General features: G+C 31.8%; 1 protein-coding gene across 1 annotated transcript; it reads right to left on the bottom strand.

Annotated features, from left to right (window-relative positions):
* Positions 3246-7337, bottom strand: LOC104750237 (beta-glucosidase 29-like). The gene is made up of 13 exons (XM_010472008.2): positions 7097-7337; positions 6369-6438; positions 6216-6271; positions 6057-6132; positions 5889-5966; positions 5673-5760; positions 5317-5572; positions 5039-5157; positions 4744-4961; positions 4597-4631; positions 4385-4487; positions 4168-4276; positions 3246-3825 (listed from the first exon to the last, which is right to left on the bottom strand). The coding sequence occupies exons 1-13, from the start codon at positions 7238-7240 to the stop codon at positions 3516-3518; spliced, it is 1662 nt and encodes a 553-aa protein (XP_010470310.2). The 5' UTR covers positions 7241-7337; the 3' UTR covers positions 3246-3515.

The following is a 20602-nucleotide window of genomic DNA, read 5'->3' as shown; positions in this document are numbered from 1 at the left end:
TCACAAAATTAACATCTGCAAATAACATATGAGATTTTAGAAAATATGTAACTTGGATTAGTGAACAGATATATATTGTGGAGTTTAAACGTTTCATCATTTAAGCATTTTTGACTTAGTCGGAAATTTTATATGGCAGATGATGTATTTTGGACAACCTCATTATAGCGATATAACACTAAAACTGTTCATGAAACTTTGTATATTCGCAATTAATGTAGCATATCGATATGTTTAAATAATCTCTATAGTTAGGTCAATGATCGATATTGACGTTAAAACTTTTAAAATTATAGATATGGAATGGACTCTTTCAAAGATAAAAGGTCAGAAAATTGTCAACAATATTATTGCGACACTAGACAATATATGTTATATATAGATTAATAAAATAAGTACGACATTGATATAGATTTATCTTTTAATCTTCAAATTATATTCATATTCAATGATTCTTATTGATAAAAAAAAATAGCTAAACCCACGTAAAATCGCAAATAGACATAACAAAGAAATATTATCTTTAAAAATATATATGTTGTCTATCACGGAGTAAAGTAAGTCTAGTATTTATATAGATTTATATTCAAAAATTGAAATGATAATATTTGTTCTCAACAATTTCTATTGATAAGAAATATTTTAAATTAAAATTCCGCGTGTGTGCGGGTACAAATTCTAGTTTTATTATAAATTATTTATTTTATAGATGTAAATGAGTTTAACAAGTTTTAAGAAAATTTCAACTATTAACATTTTTTTTTATCAAACCAACTATTAAAATTTAGGGAAATTGGGTTGTATAACCAAAAAAAATCATAATTCATAAACTAACTATACTAACCATCTATCAATTATATTCTCTATATTTATATATTAATGACAGTTTTTGCTCTCCTTGCTTCCATCACTTCTGGCCACTTCTGATTTCTGGCCATTTTCAAATTAAATTTAGTAAAATTATGCAGTCAGTTACTAATTAAAAAAAAAATACTATTTAAAATATATAATAACGAAAAAAAGGAAAATGAAATCAAACTACTTTTATTTGGTTGTTACAGTAGAAAATGAAAGGCTAACATATTAAAAGTTAATCTCATTAAAATAAAAAAAAATAGTTTTACATCTCAGCTAACGTATCAATCTAAAGGGAGAAATAATCAAAACAAAAAGGAAAGTAATTTTTCTTTTATGTAAAATCAGAAAGGAAAAAAATAAACTATTTTTTTCTATGTCGGCCGTGTTCTTTTTACAATCGCAGATGCAGCGACTGCAACACAAATAAATAGCCCAAAACGGTTTGCAGTCCGGTAAAGTAGAGAGCCGATGTTGTCGCAGCGACTGAAAAATTAAGAAAAAACAGAGTCTCAATAGTCGCTGGAAATTCCAGTGTCGATCTTAAAAACTGTTTTTGCTTGCCGTTAGAGTCACAACGACTCATTTGTGTTGAGTTTGTTCCCGTAACAGTGTTATTTTCTGGTTGCTGTCGCAATCGCGGTCACTGTGAAAAGAACATGATCAATTTATCAGATTGATCAAGTCAGAAAAGAGAAATGAAAGTCAAATAAGATAGAGAAATTGTTGCAAAGAAGATATTTGTTTTGTCGTAAAACTACATTATCTTCATAGATATTTTGACATATTCCTATTACACATGATCAATTTATCAGATTTTATTACATGTAAAATATATGATTATCATGAACGACTCCACATACAATTTCATTACGTCCAGCCCTCCTCATAATACTCAGATCTAGTGATGATTTTTACAAGATGAATATTCTTACCTCTAACACCAGAGACCATAACGGACGGCTCTGTCTATAATATTTTTAAGACTTCCGATTAGTCTTGCATCATTAATATGCAGAAAAGTGCATTCGTTGGGATTTCAATGCAAGACCTTGTGTAAAAGCCTTTAAACCCTTGACTTTTTTTGTAGTCAACTAAATTCACCATGAGAGATGATTCATCTAATAATAATCCTATTATGATAATACAGTAGAACCTCTATAAATTAATATTCGGTAAATTAATAACCTCTATAAATTAATAAATTTCTTCGATCCCAAGTTGGAACCAATGTAATTTTGGACACTATTCGATAAAATAATAAATTAATAATTTTTTTGAAAATCTCATGTAAAAATATGGTCCATCAATATCATAAATTAATAATCAAATAAACTAGTATATATATATATATACGAAATAAACTAGAATATATATATATATATATATCTAAGAAAATCTAGTGAAATATGAATCTATTGTTGTTTGTTTGTTCTTGAATTTGCATTCTTGTTTGAGAGCATCTCTAATCTTTTTGACTGCATCAAAAACTTCTAGTGTTGTGTTCTCAAATCGCATCTAAAAATTATAGAGAGTTCTTGACGCGATAATTGCTTTCTTACGTGTAACTGGTTCTAAAGGTACCGTCATATCTTCTTCAACTACATCATCACCTTGAAAAATAGTATTATCAATTTCTTCTAAACTATGAACTTCTGATAAAAAATTCTCTTCATAAATTAATATTTTATTAATTTATCGATAAATTAAAATCTCTATAAATTAATAAAATTTCATGGTCCCGACCTTATTAATTTATAGAGGTTCTACTGTACTAAAACTATACATGTTATATAAGTAATTATAATGAACAACTCCCACCCCACGAACAACGATTTCATGGTACAACTTTATCCCGAGCAGTCGAATCCACAACAGACAGTTTACATTTACGACATACCTAAAATTGACATGTTCTCCAAGTAACATACAAGACCACAATAAAAGGCCTAGATGCGATACTCTAGACCTCCAATAAGGTTTGCACCTTTAATCTGTAAAAATTGTAAATATTAAATCTAATATAGATGATTTTTACTTTAAATCTTTCTTTTCTAAAAATTGATCATTTTTCTATATTAAATAATAGATTTTACATTTTTTTGTTTTTTTTAAAATAAAAACCGTTTTTACAACCAAGTGCTACTGTACATCTTAATTAAATCTTCGAATAAAAATTTAGTCGCTTGATGTTGCGTACTCATATTTAATTTCTTTTGAAAAAATTAACAAATTTAGACTTAACACATATTTCTTTATCTCTTCCGACAAACTCGCCTATCGTGTTATATATATTTTGCAATTATCTACAGAACTCTTAAATTTGTCTACTCAAGTGAGATAATATCTCTCTGTTTCAATTTTCAAATTAAACCTTATACAGAAACAAACAACAAAAAAAGCGAAAGAACATACATATCTAGTATACACTACTAGTTTCACGTAATTAATTAGAGTCCATACTCACTGATACATATAGACTTCATATTTCCCTTATTGATAATATCCATAGAACTAAAACACCACAACTAGAAAACCTATAGAGTTCTCTAGAGCCCCAAAGATTTTCGTGGCTTTAGTCAGAAACGCAACTGGTCATTAGGATTCAAAAGAGCACAAAAACCTTTCTCCTCTTCTTCTTCGTCTTCTTCAACTCTCGATCAATTTTTCATCATGAGATAGACAATAGGATCAACTGAACTCTTGAAACCCTCTAAACCAGTCTTATTACTATTATATTCTTCATCACCTAACACATTCCATACTTCTTCATTGTGTGTTTCTCCAGTTTTTACCACCGTTGGTCTACTCAGGAACTGTCTGAACCAGTTAACGGAATTTTTAGGGTACCGTTTGAGATTTTGGTAGTCAACATAGTACAGACCAAATCTGGATGAGTATCCAACCTCCCACTCGAAGTTGTCTAGTAAAGACCACACGTAATATCCTCTGACGTCGCATCCATCATCTCTGTTCCAAAACAGTTAAAAATTTGGTGAAAATGATTATGGACAGATCTTTGAAAAAGAAAAGAAAAAAAATAATAATTTATTAGCACATGAAAAATGCGTACTGCAAAAATTTTGGATGAAATTATATCGAATCTGGTATTTTCGTATATGCTTATATATTAATAATTTGTGTTAAAATTAATATAAAAAATTTCCAATATAATACTAGTGAAAAGAATAAATAACTTAATATGTTTAAAGACATAAATATTTTTAGTAGTAAACATAATATAACTTCTTGCCTTTAAAACATAATACTTTTAATATGTTATGTATATGTAACCTGTGGACTGGAGTTTACATTATAGCTTTGTGAAGTTGTTTAAGATGGTCCTTATGGTAGCTTATCCTAAATGTGTCATTGAGCATATCTTCCCGTGATTTTGAACCATCATCGTAGTCATTAACTCCTGCAAAGTGAGTTATTTAGCAAATAAAATAAATTAATCAAGAAAAAATAATTATTCAATTTCACTAAGAAAAAGGTAAAGCAATTATTCTATTTTTTTTGTTCTCACCGTTCTCTTTTATATAGATGATAGGGTTATTATATTTATCTTTGATGTAGTTAAGAAGTCTTCGTAAACCTTCTGGGTACGAGTGTATTATGCCTCGCTCTTCCTGTTTGAAACAAAGGAAAATAAACGTTCTTAAAATGTTTATGGATAGTTTTGTTAAGATATTTTAAAAAATGTGGGTTATAATTTATAAATAATTAAACGTTATATACCCCTGGTCCGATTTGGTGGTCACTGTGATTTGTTACTGCTCACACAAGTAATGTATATATAGAAAATAGTTTAGTTTACTAGTTTCACCTTAATTAAATCATACAAGAAAAATAAATGTTGGGGATTTTACAAGTTGGCATCCTTACCTCTCTTCTCATAATGATGATCAGTTCTGAATCGGGTCCGACCAGGATCAATGCGAGGAAGATGAGCGGTGAAGCGTGCGCTATAATAATTTAGTCCGATGAAATCTGATGAATTTATTAACATCTTTGATTCCTCTGGTGTGAAAGAAGGGAGTTTATGCCCAACATACTTTTTCATTATTTCTGGATAATCTCCGTAAATCACCGGATGTAAATGCCTAACAGAAATACATTTAGAATATTTATGACCCCAAAATATATAATTTTCTACCGTTATTTCGAAAGTATAACTTACCAATCTACCTCTACGGCAAGGCCTCGTTCAACAGCTTCTTTGTCAGTAAAAGAAGTTGAGTCGGAAGGCTCAATCCACCAAGGCGATAGCACTATCCCAATCTTATCATCTTGTAAAGTCTGTCCAAATTCATCCAATTTATTTATTTCTTAGTAAACTATATCATCAAAATATTTATAGTAATACGACCGTCATGTAATGCACATTCAAATTCAATAATGAATGTGTATAAGTGTGTTATAAATGATAGAAAAGAATCTATATATATATATATATACCTTGTTACAATTTCGGAACTCTTGTACTGCTGCAGCATGGGAAAGAAGAAGGTGATGTGATACAATGTAAGGTTCAACAGCTGAGTCACCGGCTTGACACCGGCTATTCACCCATTTTGAGCACCTTCCAACCGCTTTGTTGCCTGTTTCATAGCCCGCAACACTTATGACATAAGGCTCGTTGATAGTTGTCCACATCTTAACTTTGTCTCCGAAATTTTCAAAACAAACTCTTGCGAAATTTCGAAAATCATCTCTGAATTATCGAATAAAAAGAAGTGTTAGTCATAATATTTTGTAAACAACTAAAATAGGTAAGTTAATATCTCTTTGAATATTTTGTTTAGTTAGCTTACATTATTTGAGGGCTTAAAAAACCACCATACTCGTCCTCAAGAGCTTGAGGATGGTCCCAATGATAGAGAGTCACTGAAGGTTCAATGCCTATATAATTTTGCCCACCAAACCGTATAACATATATAAAATCATCCATACCTACTCAGTTGTAGTTGATTTTGACTAGAGGGGTACGGTTTAGTTTTATTAATATATATTAACTGATTGGGACATACCATTAGCAATAAGCTCGTCTATAAGAGCCTTGTAGAATTGTATACCTTCTTTGTTTACTCCATCTTTTACCTTTCCACCTTTATATCAAAAGTATAACATTTGATATACTTGGATTTGGATAAATACATTTTTGAGAAAAACAAGAATATAAACACTACTACACTTACTAGGTATTACTCTGGCCCACGAAATCGAAAATCTAAAAGCGTCCATGTTTAACTCTTTCATCAGTTTGATGTCACCCTGATTTTAATGATTTTTTGGTCATTTAAACAATTAGGTAAATAAAACTAAGGATCCACAGTAACATACATAATTTGTAATACCTTATAACGATGATAAAAATCGGCGGCCACATCTCCATGATGCATATTGGTTCTTTCTGCACTTTTAAGCCCTTAAGTAACTCACTTATTATAAATCTGTTATTCACTAATATAGTGAAGATTCCATAAATATTTTTTTTAATACAAAAAGACCTGGAAATGTGTGGCTAAAGTAATCCCAAATAGTTGGCGATTTTCCACCTTCACTTGTTGCACCTTCACTCTATATAATGGATAAATTGACTAGCTAAATTTAATATGCAGACAAAACTAGAAACCATTGTATATTATTATAATTTGATAAGGTGAAACTAACTTATTATCATTTGAAAGCCCTTATCAAAAATAAATAAATAAAAGAATAAATAACTTCTTAACACATATTAATTTTTATATATTTTCTTCTTTAAAAAAAAAAACTTCATTTTTTTTACCTTAAAAAAAAAAAAAAACCTTCACTTATATCACTTTATTGGAGCTATCCTATAATCCACAATGTCGAAGATTATGAACCTACATGAGTCAGATCCTCCTCCCAAACAAAAACAAAACTAATGTNATTTGCGAAGGAAGTGTTCTTTGTCTTGCCCTTGCTTACGTGGTATGCTCCTTCCTTCTTTTTTTTTTTTTTTTTTTTTTTTTTTTTTTTTTTTAATATTTTCAGACATAGAAGGAATTAATAATTATATACGGCTTCAATGATCTCATATTATTCTTCAACTAATCACAACAAGAATATGAGATGAACAAAACATGTTGACAAAAAAAAAAAAAAAGAGATGAACAATACAAAACATTAAAACTTCGGAAATGGACCGATTACTGATTTCATGTTGCCAACTATTTCGTTAATGCATGTTATAGTTGTCATCTTAAAATACCTGAAAGGCTGATATAGCAGTTCCAAAAATAAAATCATCAGGAAAACTACTTCTATCTAGTACTCGAGATTCTTGAGGAACACAAGTAATCTTCTGTGTAAGCCATGAGATTATCAAAAGAAGCATGAAAAATAGCACCTTCATCTTTTTTTTCTTTCTGGTTCTTGAATTCAAAGATGCTTGTATATTTTCTTTCGAAGTGATAAAGAGTTGAAATTTATAGACGTTACAAACAATGTGCTTTTTTTTTTCTCCAGCCAAAAGACAACAAACAAAAAGACGACAACAATAAACAAACAAACAATGCACTTTTCTACTAATAGATATAGAACCAAGTCTCGTGACTTGACTTTGATCTATGTGGAAATGCATATATATCCTTGTGATCAAAAATACTTTTGCATGTAAAACTATTTATAACGCTTACAACTCGCACCTTCAAAATACTGAGTTTATTGAGAAATCGTGATCAATGATGTAAACGTGTATTACTATCCAAGTTTTCTTTTGTTGAATATTTTCAGTTGTAAATTGTTTCACTGGATTTAGTTACTGAATTTTGTTTGTCAAATATTAGACTTTATTTATTAAATTTACTTAGTTAACAAGCGATATAATTCGTTGAGTTGTCCGTATTAAATATCGACATCAGACTTAGTAAGAAAAATATGTAAGAATTATAAAAAAAAATTTTGAAGAATTTATTCCCAAAAAATAAAAAAAACTGATTATGAAATGTTATTATAAGGTATCAGGAAAAATAGCAAAATATATATAACTTAGTAATGTGTGCTATTGTCGTTGTTATATCACCATCCTAGAATATGCATAGTATATGCTGCAAGACCAAAAAAAAAATGTATATATTAGGAAATACAAATTATATTCCAACAGAACTGTAATAAACTTCAAATATAATTTAGATAAAACAATCAAATCCCTACATCAAAACATCTTCAAAGAAAGAAAAAAACAAATGGAAATTAATAGGAAAAATTATGCTATATTTTATTATACCCAACATCACATAATTAATAACACAAATATATAAGAAAATCTAAAAATGCTTTGAACATCTCTAGTTACATTCTCATATCTTTTTGTAATGAAAATAAAAAAAAGTGACATGAAAACCCCACCAATTAAGATACATTTCCTTCAAATCTCTTGGAGGCAGTTTCCCTAAAACTACTTGCAATGGTGTTCCGGAGTCCACTTATTAATCAAACTCCTGTGCGGTAAAATTTAACAACCCAAATCTAGGGAAAATGACATATTTCAACATGTATAGTTTTTGTCGTGTCTTTTTGTACACCAACTTTAGCAATGTGTATATATTTTTCTAATTTCTTTTTAACTATTTAGAAGTTGAGAAGTTATTAAATTGTAGGAGATTTGAATATGACTTATCTGGATGTTGGAAATTAGAGTCTTACCGTTCGAAAAAAATAAGAAAGGATGATAGATACTGTTTTGGATCGGATTTTGTACCCTTAATTTACAAAAAAAAAAGGTTTATTCTGAAGATTTTCAAACTTTTTTTCGAGAACATATAGGTTGAGGTTATTGTTTGAGCTCCATCTATCTTGATACAATATTTTTTTTTTGGGATGGGGAGGAAATAAATCGTCAGCCTCTATCAAGTACCGAGTTAAAAACCGGTAGTCTAAAACGATTGAAGAAGAGATGGAGAGTATGATAAGAAAAAAATATCAATGCGATAATTGTTTTTTTTATAGGTACTATTTCTAACAAGTTGATGTGGCAAGCACTGGACCAGATATTCAACATATATATTATATAGGACTACATTTAACTTCGCTGTAATTAGCACGAAACATATTTGGAGGACACTATATGAATTTTAAGTTAGCAAACAATTGTTCAATTTACTTCGAAATTTCATATATCCTAAGTAAAAAGAGGAGTATCTTATGGAAAAGACACACATATATATATATATATATAAATATACCTATATATATATTATATATTTAGGTTTTTATAAACTTCAAGAATTATATTTTCAACATAATTTTCAAAAATATAGACACATAAACTATGTATTATATCATTCCAAATATCAATCACTTTTTTTTGCTTGGATTGAAATAATTTTAATAGATATATGGATTTGAAAGATAAAATAAATTTGGATCAACAAGTGTTACATTATTTAGTTTCTTATATTTTAAATTTTCAATATCAATGTGTAACGCAAGAGTAAGACATAATGAAAATGTTGACAGATGTAGCCGAATCTTACTTACTTCTAGCAACAAATGCAATTTTACGTTACTTGCCTTAAATCTTGCGATGTCGCCATCCAATTATTTGCATGTTTTTTAAGCCCCTTTATCAAGAAGATACGCCACACATCACTGTAACGTTATAACGCCAACATCAACATGCAAGCGTCACGTTTTGTTTATTATTCTTGAGAAAGATTTTTTTTTTTAAAGTATCCAGGCATGTGTACCTATGCTGACAGATGTAGCCAGATCTTACTGAAATAGTAACAAATGCAATCTTACGACGTTACTTTCTCATTCCTTAAAGAACTCTTACGTCACGTAGTTTAATTAAGCTTTAACCGTTACTTAACTTTAAGCTTTAACGTTTCTAAATTTTAGATAATTAAGGAGTAATAGTGACTCTAGACTGATACGAACACTATAACGTTTTTGATCTTGCCACTTTTTCCACACGTTCTAATGTGAATTTATGGTTATTTTTGTCTACTAGTTTATGTGGCTAATTTATTCTTCTTTACTTTTGTTCCCTGTTTGTGTTGGTTGTTAATGTATTTTTCTGTTGGGAGTTGAATATGTTGGATTAACTTAATTATTATAAAATTTTTGAAAAGTGAAAAACTACAGATTATAAAATCTAAACTCTATTTTGGAGTAGGAACCGCACCAACACCAGCAATTCTTGAAAATTGTTTTTTAATATAGGAGGAAAAAACAGATTAAATGGAATTTTCGGCATGCAATTGGCTTCTGCATCCAAAAATGCTTTGCAACAAGCATGACCTATGTTACTAAATTTTCCAATGAATATCGATTGAGCAATCTCTGTAACGCATCCAGGAATATCCATCACTACTGACCAACATTTTGTTATATCAGATAATTCTAGCACACTTAAAATTGATTGAAAAGGAAAGGGAGGCTGAAACTGTGGTAGTTGAGCATTTACCGACACTACAACCAGTGGTGGATCTAGGAGAGTTTTGAAGTTGGGGCACATGTTTTAATATATTTAACAACTAATACATATGATAAAAATATGCTACAAAAATATCAAAAAATGACAAACAGGAAACACTACACCTGCCCTTTTTAATAATTAATAATCATTACAACAGATCCAACGAATACTTATTGTACATAGTTACTAAATAAAATATAATAATCAGTGTGGAGCCGCACGTGCCCCACCTACTTACACAGTAGATCCGACCCTGACCACAACGCATATGACTGCAAGAAGAAAAACAACATTTTTGATAGATATGATGAGATATTGCACTAGGGAACAAAACTTTAAATATGTTTCTTTATCAAGCTTGATTTTGATGGATGAACAATAGTACAACCGTTGTTTATTTATATGAGAGAAAATAAAATTACGGTATCAATTACGTTGAAGAAACTTCTTTAAACTTTAATTATTGTTGATATTAGATTTAATTTAACCATTCATAGTATAGCCAAATATATGTTTATCTAGGAAAAAATATAAAAAAATCAACCGACACTGTGAAAAAAGGATGTTATATTATATATAATTCACAGTAGCTAGATGATATAATTCACATAGTAGCTAGATGATAGGAAACATTAAAAAAAATTTAAAAACAAAATTTATTCTTAAACGTTGAGATAATGAGACTTGTCCTCATCCGAGGATTTGAGATGATGATCAAGACGAAAAAATCCTCGGAAAAAAGAGTATTGACAAGAATCAAGGCAGCTACGAAAATACAAGCGATCCAAAAAGGTCGCTGGTAACCTAAATACCCAACCAAACACAGTACAAAATCGGCCTAAACAACTTGTTGATTTGACAGTTCTCTATTCTCCTGTGCTTTTGAAATTGCATCTTTTACCTCCATCTTCGTTAACTTCTAGAAGCTAAGAACTATAGACTTATCAAACCAAGCACTTATATTTTCCGAATAATAGGAAAACAAATCTGATAATATAAAAAGAACTGCAGCACGTAACTTTTATTGAAAATTGTTTTTTCTATTATTTTTGTTAGATTAAATTTTCGTAATTTATTCAGGAGACATATTCTAAAATAGTTTACTATCTTTTTTATTATTTCATAGCCATGCATCTTTTCTTTTTTCCACTAACCTTCAAATTTAGAACACGTAAACTGCGCATTCTAAGTATTTTAATAAAACTTTGTGACTGAATAATTCCTAAATAATACATATTGATTGGTCCGTCCTCTCGAAAATAAATCTGCAAAATCAAGCATAGAGCTGGTTCTGATTTTTTTCAAGGTTACAAGGAAAAAAAAAAATTGACCGCAAACTTTTTATATTCTAAAACAATTTGCTGACTGTTTCCAATGAACGAGAGCAATTATAAGATCAGAGCAACAAGATGAATTATGTGTATCTCATTAATTCCATTCAACAATTATTTTCCTATATCGACAATTTTCATCGGTAGTAACTCAAGAAAAATATATGATTGAGTCTACTCCACATTTTGACCAAAAAAAAGAAAAAAAGAAAAAGAAAAAAAGAGTCTACTCCACATAACATTTTCTCTTCTACGTAGAATATAGGGTTTTTCCTAAACCTTCGGAATATGATTGGAGTATCCCTTAATTTATCCTGTGTCTGCATGCAATTTCGGTTATTTTGGGTTAAACTGATTTGGTTTTTGGTTATTGTAGTTCCGAAATTGGAAAGTATACCAAAATAAGCGAATAAATTGTTTGTTCAGTTTGGTTATTAATTAATTTAATTTGGTTACCAAACCAAATCGAAGGACAAGTTACCTATCAATTTTTCGGCTCATTTCACGATTATTTGGATCAGTTAAATTTGGTTATTTGGAAATTTTGGTTAAATCCATTCCAATCTGAATCAGGCATTAGTCATCATCAATTTTCCATTCTAAGTGAATTTAATCACCAATTCATCAAATATAAGGACACATTAAACTCAAGCATCATCAGAACCAGATCAATGAATCAACAATTTATCATTAAGCAAACTTAGATTGAACCTCAATCATTATCTACAGTGCTCCTAATGAATGTGCTACTGTATATTGTAAAACGAATTTTTTTTTGTTTTTTTTTGTTTTTTTGTTTCAAGTAGACAAGGGCTGCGGCTTCGAGTTTTGTTTCTTTTTTTTTTTTTTTTGGTTCTTGTTCACAAAGATTCTTTATTAGTATGTTTGGCCTTGTTATGTTGACATGTTGCAATCTATAGTTTGTGGTTCCGACTGTATATTAGAGAAAATGGTCTTTCCTATGAAACTTTTTGGAACATCTTCTCTGTTTACACTCGTTTTGAGGGTGTGACACTTCTAGACATTTTTTCTCTTGGCTTAGACGAGCTGTGTTATCAACTTTTCTTGATTTCGACTAGCGGCATGGTTCTTGTCTAATTCTATTTATCCAACTAGTTTGTGTGTATCAGTGTATGTGATAGTGGTTATCCTTTTCACATAGATTCCATATTTGTATTGTCCAGAGAAAAGCCAGTATTTAAGGGAGGTCGGTTGATATCTATGTTTTGCAATGTGAAGAGTGTCTGAAGTGGAGGAAGATTGATACCCAAGAAGACTGCATAAAAATCAGAAGTAGAATAAGAAAAGAGGACCCGTTGGTGTGCAAGCAGAAACAGAGTATGTCATGTGAAGATGCTGGAGACCTAAACTATGATTCCTCAAGAACATAGGACCCATGTTTGTGAGAATTATTATTGGACCCATATTTTAGAGGAATCATTTTAGGACTCCAGCATCTTCATAGGAGATATATTCTCTTATTGCACACAAACGGGTCTTTTTTATTTTATTTCTGATTTCTTCGGTATCAATCTTCATTCATTTCATGAACTCTTCACATTGTGCAGAGTAAATGTCAATCTCCCCCTGGAGTACTGGCTTTTCTCTGCATAATACAAATATGAAATTTATGTGATAATAAAACTATACTCAGATAAACACCAGTTACTTGAATAAATAGAATCAGAAAAGAACCATATAAGCTACAAAACACAAAGTTGATCACAATTTAAGGCAACCAGAGAAAACATTTTTCTCGTCTAGAGAACACAAAGATCGAGTTACACCTTAAAAACAAGCGTAAATAGAGAAGAAAGTTTTAGAAAGTGTCATAGGAAAGACTTCTTCTTCTAACATAAACGTACACAACTGAAACCAAACAAGTATTATAATAATTGGTCGATCTAATGTCTTCCATGTATAGAAGAAAGACACACATTAATTGTGATACTTAAAAAGGCATAATCCTTAAAACAAAATTTGAATAAAATGGTCATTATTGGAAAACTAAAAAAAAAACATAACTGTTGATTAAACCATAAACTACACATCACAAAAAGACACAACCAGAACTCTAAGTTAAAACACCTTTTATGTCCGCATCAAATAGCACTTAAAACAAAAAGAAACTGGTATAAACAAAACCCTTATGATTAATACACTTAGAAATCCCAAAAGTTAAGAGATATAAATTAAATGTGCGAAACATAAATGTATATTATCTATGAGTATTATTACGAGATACACAAAGCAAGGTAATTGAAGTGTACATGTGCAGTAAAAATGGTTTTCGTTTAGTGGTGGTGTTACCTTAAGGGTTGTTGAATTCGCTGATGTGGCGTCTATCTCCACCTCAGATTCACTGCCATAACAAAAGAGAAAAACACACATACCCTTCAATTTCAAGACCAAACAATCAAATATAACGAAAACTGTAAAGAGAAACTCCAAAATTGAGAACTTTCAATCACAAAATCAAAAAGTAAACATGAGAGTGATTCAAAAGAGTGTATACCTTAAATCAAAAAGTAAAATTCTCAGAGCAATTTTTGTTGGGTGCAATGAGAAAATTTTGTCTTTCAACCCTTTTTTATTATGCAGTTTTTTTTTGACAACTATTATTATGCAGTTTGTGTGGTGAGAAAAAGAAAAAAATCTTGTCCAAATGGTAATTACAGTTTGGCTAATGCTTATTCGCATACCATTTATGTATATTTTTCATGGATTTCTTTCTAAACATGGGCATAATTTAATTATATTTTTTCATTAGTTAAATATCTAATAATGCTTATTATCTAATGTGTTTTTGTTTTTGTAGGCCCATGGACTTCAAGTACGCAAAAAGCTGAAGGGCATCTGCATCGGAGAGAATTTTTTTGGGTGTTGTTAGAGTAATAATATTATTAAAATAATGTAAGAACACTAGTTTAGATTTTTGTTTAAGAAGTTGGTTATCGGGAAAACATGTTTAAGATTATAAGATTTAATAATATAATAATCTAAAATATATTACAATTTTAAAAATTTTAAAAATAACATTTAAATTGCAAACTTAAAAAACTTATACTAAAATTCAAAATATAATACCAAATTTTTATGAAACAAAAAAAAATTAAATATATATAAAAAAAACATATTACTTAATTAAAGCACAAAAATATTTTATTTAATTAATACATAGTTTAATGTCCAAATTTATTCCATATATTGTCAATCAATTTCGACATGGAGGAGATCTCCATTTTGGTGTTTTAATGGCCGGAAAACACAGCTTAATCGGAGAAGATGGTGACCAAGAAGCTATCGCTGCTTTGGAGAGAAAGAAGGAAAACCCTAGCAGCTATTTCGAACAAATGGAGAAATGAAATGTTTTCTCCTTTGCAAAAAATCGTATCCATTCACGGGTTGCCACGTCAGGCTGGAACTGGCCCAAAATCAGTTCACGAAGACCCAACAACATGTTCTTCGGCTACTATTCCCTATATTTTCGATTTTAAAAAGGCTAAACACATCCAAAGTGTTGGTCCAATGCAGTTGGACTGTGTGGTGATGGAGCATCAGGACTTTGCGGAAATGAGCAACATCACTACTCCGTATAGAAGATAGATATCATCACTCATCAGTGAATGATAATAAAAATGTATATTTATGAATATCAAAGGAACACGTTTGCTGCGTCTAAAGATAGATACTTGAGATATTTCTTTTCACGCAAAAAAAGTAAGAGACAAATATCTCACAAAATTCACAAACATGTAATAAACAAGACAGGGTATATTAATATACCGAGACAATTACTGGGTGACAGAGAGCCTTGAACTCTTACCTAAACCAACAAAGCTGAAGAAAATTAATAAATTTTTGACCCAAAATATTTTTAACGGGTGCAAACACATGCTTGGCTTGCTTGGCCTCAACACCGGCTCTGAGTGTACAATGGCACGAACCAGTACATTTTATCACTTCTAAATACCTTTTAAACAAAAGAAACAAACAAACTTTTCAGAGCTTTGATTGTGTTCTTTTATTAAGTTGAGAATTGACCGTAAAAGCACGAGTTTGTTAGGCAGACAAAGATGATGGAGAGAAAACATGTTCAAAGTTTGTCTTACGGCCAAGGTTGTATGGCCAGGTAACTATATGCTTCTCATATGCCTAAGATAAAAAAACCATTAGTTTGGTCAGTGAGTTTATTATCATTTTCTTAGGCATGTTTTGTTTCTTCATGTTTTGCGAACGATTTGCTGGGGAACTACTTGAACCGGTTAATGAAAATCTTCGGGATACCGAGTGAAATAGTTCACATGCAAAATCTTCTAATAAAGTCCACACGTGTTATCCGCTAGCGTTAAAGTTTTCCCTGGGCGTTTGAAAGAACATGTTATACGGGTCGGGTTGTTCGGGTGGTGTAAAATTTGGATTTTAGAAATCTATGCCGAATAGAACCGAAATTAAATTCAGTTTGGTTTAAACGGGGTTAATCGGGTCGGTTATCAAGTTTTAAAAAGCTTCCGAGAACAATTGTGACTAGATACAACATAAACAGAGTACAAAAACAACAAAATAGAACACAAATCACTTGCCTTACATTATAGAAGATAAGCTAGTTTTTGATCGAGTTTTACATCTAGCAACCATTATAGACCCAGAAGCTAATAAGCTAGCATATTATCATGTTTTAGCTAGCATATCATCAATGTTTAAGCTAGCTATTACATGAAGAAGCGCCTACATAACCATCCAGAAGTTAACAACTCTTACCAGAGTTGTTTGCTGTGTGATATGATCCTCCCAAGGATTCGGCACCTTCGAGTTGGTAGATAGAGACACCTTGATTCTAAATACGATGAAGTCTCAAGAATAAGGATGGTGGAACGAATGGTCGCACAAGAGTTGCGGAAAGACTCTTGATATACCGGTTTGATCTTTTAGCCTCACACCAAAAAGATCGGATCTCTCAGCCTCGCACCAAGGAAATCGGGGTTTTGACTATTGGAATCACACCAATTAGTCGGTTTTGATTGTTGGAATCACACCAAGCAATCGATTTTGTTCACAAAGAATAGAAGAGAATCACTCTCAAAGAAAAGAAAAGGTTTTGATAAAAAGTTGGATGATTATTTCATTGATCTTACATGAGTTTATATAGGAAAGAAAACTTGGTAACAAAGCCAAGAACTAATTATTCTTGAAGACTAAAACATTAAAGATAGATAGTTGAATGAAGATTCAACTCTTGGTGCATGTATCCCTCCCTCCAAGGTGCATGTATCTCTTTTTGTGTCACTCTTCTCTGGCCACAAAATAAAATGATTATTTTGGGTTTTCTTGGACTTGAATTAGGCTCAAAGTGGGTTGGACTTGATAGACAACATCCCCAATATAATTTTTCATGCTCTCTTTGGGCATAAGCTCTTGAATAAGCCCATTTAGTGCATTCCTTAACTGCTTAGCTTTTGCTTTAGTTATTGGTCCTTCAGGTACAAGCAATGGTTCCTCCGCTACAAGCTCCTCTGGTTCAAGCTCAGCTACAATCTCAGCTGCAAGCTTCTCCTCATTAGCTCCATCCATGATCACATCACTGTGACAAAAGCATGCTAATCCGCATCAAAAAGTAGACAAAAGAGCAGCTTCAAAAGTCAGTACTATCCCCTGTTATCTCACTACAAGAAAACATGCCTATTGCAACGGCAAGATTTGTCGCATATCCCTCGCAAAACGGTCATAGTGACAGATTTCCGAGAAACGTCATTTCCTCGCAATACGCGTCTCGCAAATTGGAAACCGAAGCACTTCCCTCTCAAATTTTGCAACGAATATAAATCCGTCGCAAACCACACGCAAATTGCGATGGTCAATATTACTCGCAACTTTCTTGCAAAAAGTATCATCATTAATTTTGCAAGAGTTTTTCGACATCATTTCCATCGCAAAATATTAATAATCTTATAAACTCAGAAATATGTTTCCTCGCAAATTTGTAGCAATTATTTGCATTCATCGCAAATCCGTAGCATAAATTTGCTACGGATTTTGGTTTTTTTTTTTCATTTTGATATTTGTATTTTTGATTTTTGATTTTATATTTTTACATTAATTTTTATAAACAGAAAATGTAATCAAAATAGAAAATAAAATTTAAACATATATTTAAATTGAAACATTTCTCTTGATTAGCAAAAATAAATTGTCTTTAGAACCATGTTCAAAAAAAAATTAAAACTTATACAGAAATTGTCTTAAAAAGATGGTGATAGAGAGAGAAGTCCGGTTCCGGTTCTGGTTCTTGTTTTGTGCGAGTGCCGGTAGCAGTGTCGTCTGCTGTCTCAGGTAAAGTTGGATTGGTGCCTCCTGGTATGGTTGGATTGGAGCCTCCTGGTATGGTTGGATTGGTTGTTGGATTGGAGCCTCCATCTTCAGTCGTCCTCGGGGTTATGCTTCCAAACTTAGTAGCAAACTCAGGATCCTTCCCGGCAAGGTAGTCAAAATATGCATCATTGCATTTTTTCTTCATTGTCTTGAAGTTGATAGGCTTGAGTTGCCAGAGTAGTGGCTTGAGTTGCGAGTGTAGCTTCAGCGACAGCGAGCTTCTTATCAAGGACACCGGATCATCAGTAGGCTGAAGCGATGGACCAAAATGGGCTGATGATGCTTCATTTTACAAAGAACCAACTCCATAAAGTCTATTTTTCTTCTTCGGAGCAACCTGTCAGCACTACAATCAACATATGTATTAATGCTTCATTTTGCATTAATAGCCGTATGAAAGAAAGAAGCAACAACAAACATACAAGCTTCGGATCATAGAACAGACACAACAACACAAACTTAGCATATTACAAACTAATCTTAGCGTACCATATGACAAATTTAAACACAAGACAAGACATCCAATAAAACACAAGCTAATCTTAGCATATCACAAACTAATCAGTTCAATCTTAGCATATCATATGACAAACTTAAAACAACACAAACTAACACAAGACAAGATATCCAAAAAAAACACAATACAATAAGGCAACAACACAAAGGAGTTAGAAGTTTACCTTGACGCAAATTTTGTTCTTGGTATGACATTGTTCCTTGCATTATCCACTGTCACTGTAAAAACCTTTGAGATTCCCCAATCTTCTATGCAGTCCAGCAACTGCCTTGCAATGGTGTCTCCTTTGTGATTTGTGATGACCTTAAAGCTAAATATTCTCTTCTGCATTTCCCAGTTAGCATTGATCCAATGTCTAGTGATCACCATGTAGTTGTAGGAGGTTGTCGGAGATGTCCATATGTATGTTGTTAAAGAGACCCTTTGTTTTTCAACAATGAACAAGTTCTTCAAGGCAGCTTTCTGTTCCAGGTAGATCCTAACAGTTTCTTAAGTGCATTTCCTCCTATAGAATGTCTTATACATAGGGAAGACATTGAAACAAAACCTTTGCTAACCCTCAGATTCTACAAATGAGAATGGTAGCTCATTGACTACTACCATCTCATTTACTGACCTCCTAAACATATGTGGATCATACTTAATCACCTTCAAGTTCCCTTTGTTATCACCACTAAGAACCTGCTGCTTTTCCTTTTCTACCCAATCCTTGTACTGCTTACACATACGTATGTAACCTATCATAGGACTAGTGCCTACTGTCTTCGAATAAAAAGATATCTCTGCACCATAATACTTACAGTAGCTCTTAGTGAGATATTCATCTCTTTGCAGAAAGTGTTCCCAGCAAGGTGCTCTTTTAGCATACTTCTTCCGTGCTTTCGGTGGCTTATCAGCTCCAGAGGTAGGTGCCTTACGCTTATTCTCAGCTTGAGTTTGTTCTGCTTCTGTCACTTGCGGTTCAGGTGGAGGTTCCATGTCGATGTACTCTTCAGACATCTACAATATACAAAAGGAAAAGAGATTACTATTTGTTAATCTCAAAACATTCAAAAAAACACCTAAATCTCAGAGACAATCGAAGTTTTAAAGTAAACCCTAACCATATATGACCCAAATTAATACAAATACACAAGTTATGACCGTAAACAAATCGTAGGACAACAAATAAACAAACTGTATAATAATATAATCGTTTATGAAGAAAGCCCCAAATTGATTTTAAAACCCTAACCCTAAATGAACTAAATCGATACCATAACACAAGTTATGACCATAAACAAACCGTAAGACAACAATTAAACAAGAGAATAATCGTTTATGAAGAAAGCCCCAAATTGATTTTAAAACCCTAACCCTCAATGACCCAAATCGATACCGTAACACAATTTATGACCATAAACAAACCGCAAGACAACAATTAAACAAGAGAATAATCGGTTATGAAGAAAGCCCCAAATTGATTTTAAAACCCTAACCCTAAATGACCCAAATCGATACCATAACACAAGTTATGACCATAAACAAACCGCAAGACAATAATTAAACAAGAGAATAATCGTTTATGATGAAAGCCCCAAATTGATTTTAAAACCCTAACCCTAAATGACCCAAATCGATACCATAAACATAGCGAAAACTTAGAATAACATACACAGAATAACAATTAATCGAAGGAAGAAGTGATTAGGAGAAAGAAGAAAAGCTTACGTTGCAGATTAGGGTTTGAATCCCAGAGAAAGGCGAGAGACGAAATGATGAAGATGATGTCGAAGATGATGAAGCTTAATCGAAGATGGAGAAGAGAAGATTTGATTGAGTGAAAGATCGGAGAAGATGAGCAGAGATGTTTTTTCCGGTGTCGCCAAGGAGAGGAGACAGAGAACTCGAAGAAAAAAAAAGAGAGAAGTGAGCTCAGGGTTAGTGAAGAGCAAACCGTTTGGGACAATTCTAATCAGAATGCGGAGTCGGTTTCGGGTTGGCTCGGTAATCATAACCGATCGGTTTTACCTAAACCAAAAATTGGCAGCCATATATATGTCAGGTTCCTCGGTTCGGTTTGTCCGGTTTTCGCCG

The sequence above is a fragment of the Camelina sativa genome, chromosome 16, assembly GCF_000633955.1.
Source record: "Camelina sativa cultivar DH55 chromosome 16, Cs, whole genome shotgun sequence".
Lineage (NCBI taxonomy): Eukaryota > Viridiplantae > Streptophyta > Magnoliopsida > Brassicales > Brassicaceae > Camelina > Camelina sativa.
Note: the sequence above shows the minus strand (reverse complement) of the source record. Positions and strands in the feature narration are given on the sequence as shown.

Coding starts and splice junctions, on each gene's coding strand:
- LOC104750237 (XM_010472008.2), bottom strand. CDS start 7,240: ATGAAGGTGCTATTTTTCATGCTTCTTTTGATAATCTCATGGCTTACA. Junction 6,439..7,096: donor CTGCTATATCAGCCTTTCAG/GTATTTTAAGAT, acceptor TCCATTATATAG/AGTGAAGGTGCAACAAGTGA. Junction 5,761..5,888: donor AGACGAGCTTATTGCTAATG/GTATGTCCCAAT, acceptor AAAATTATATAG/GCATTGAACCTTCAGTGACT.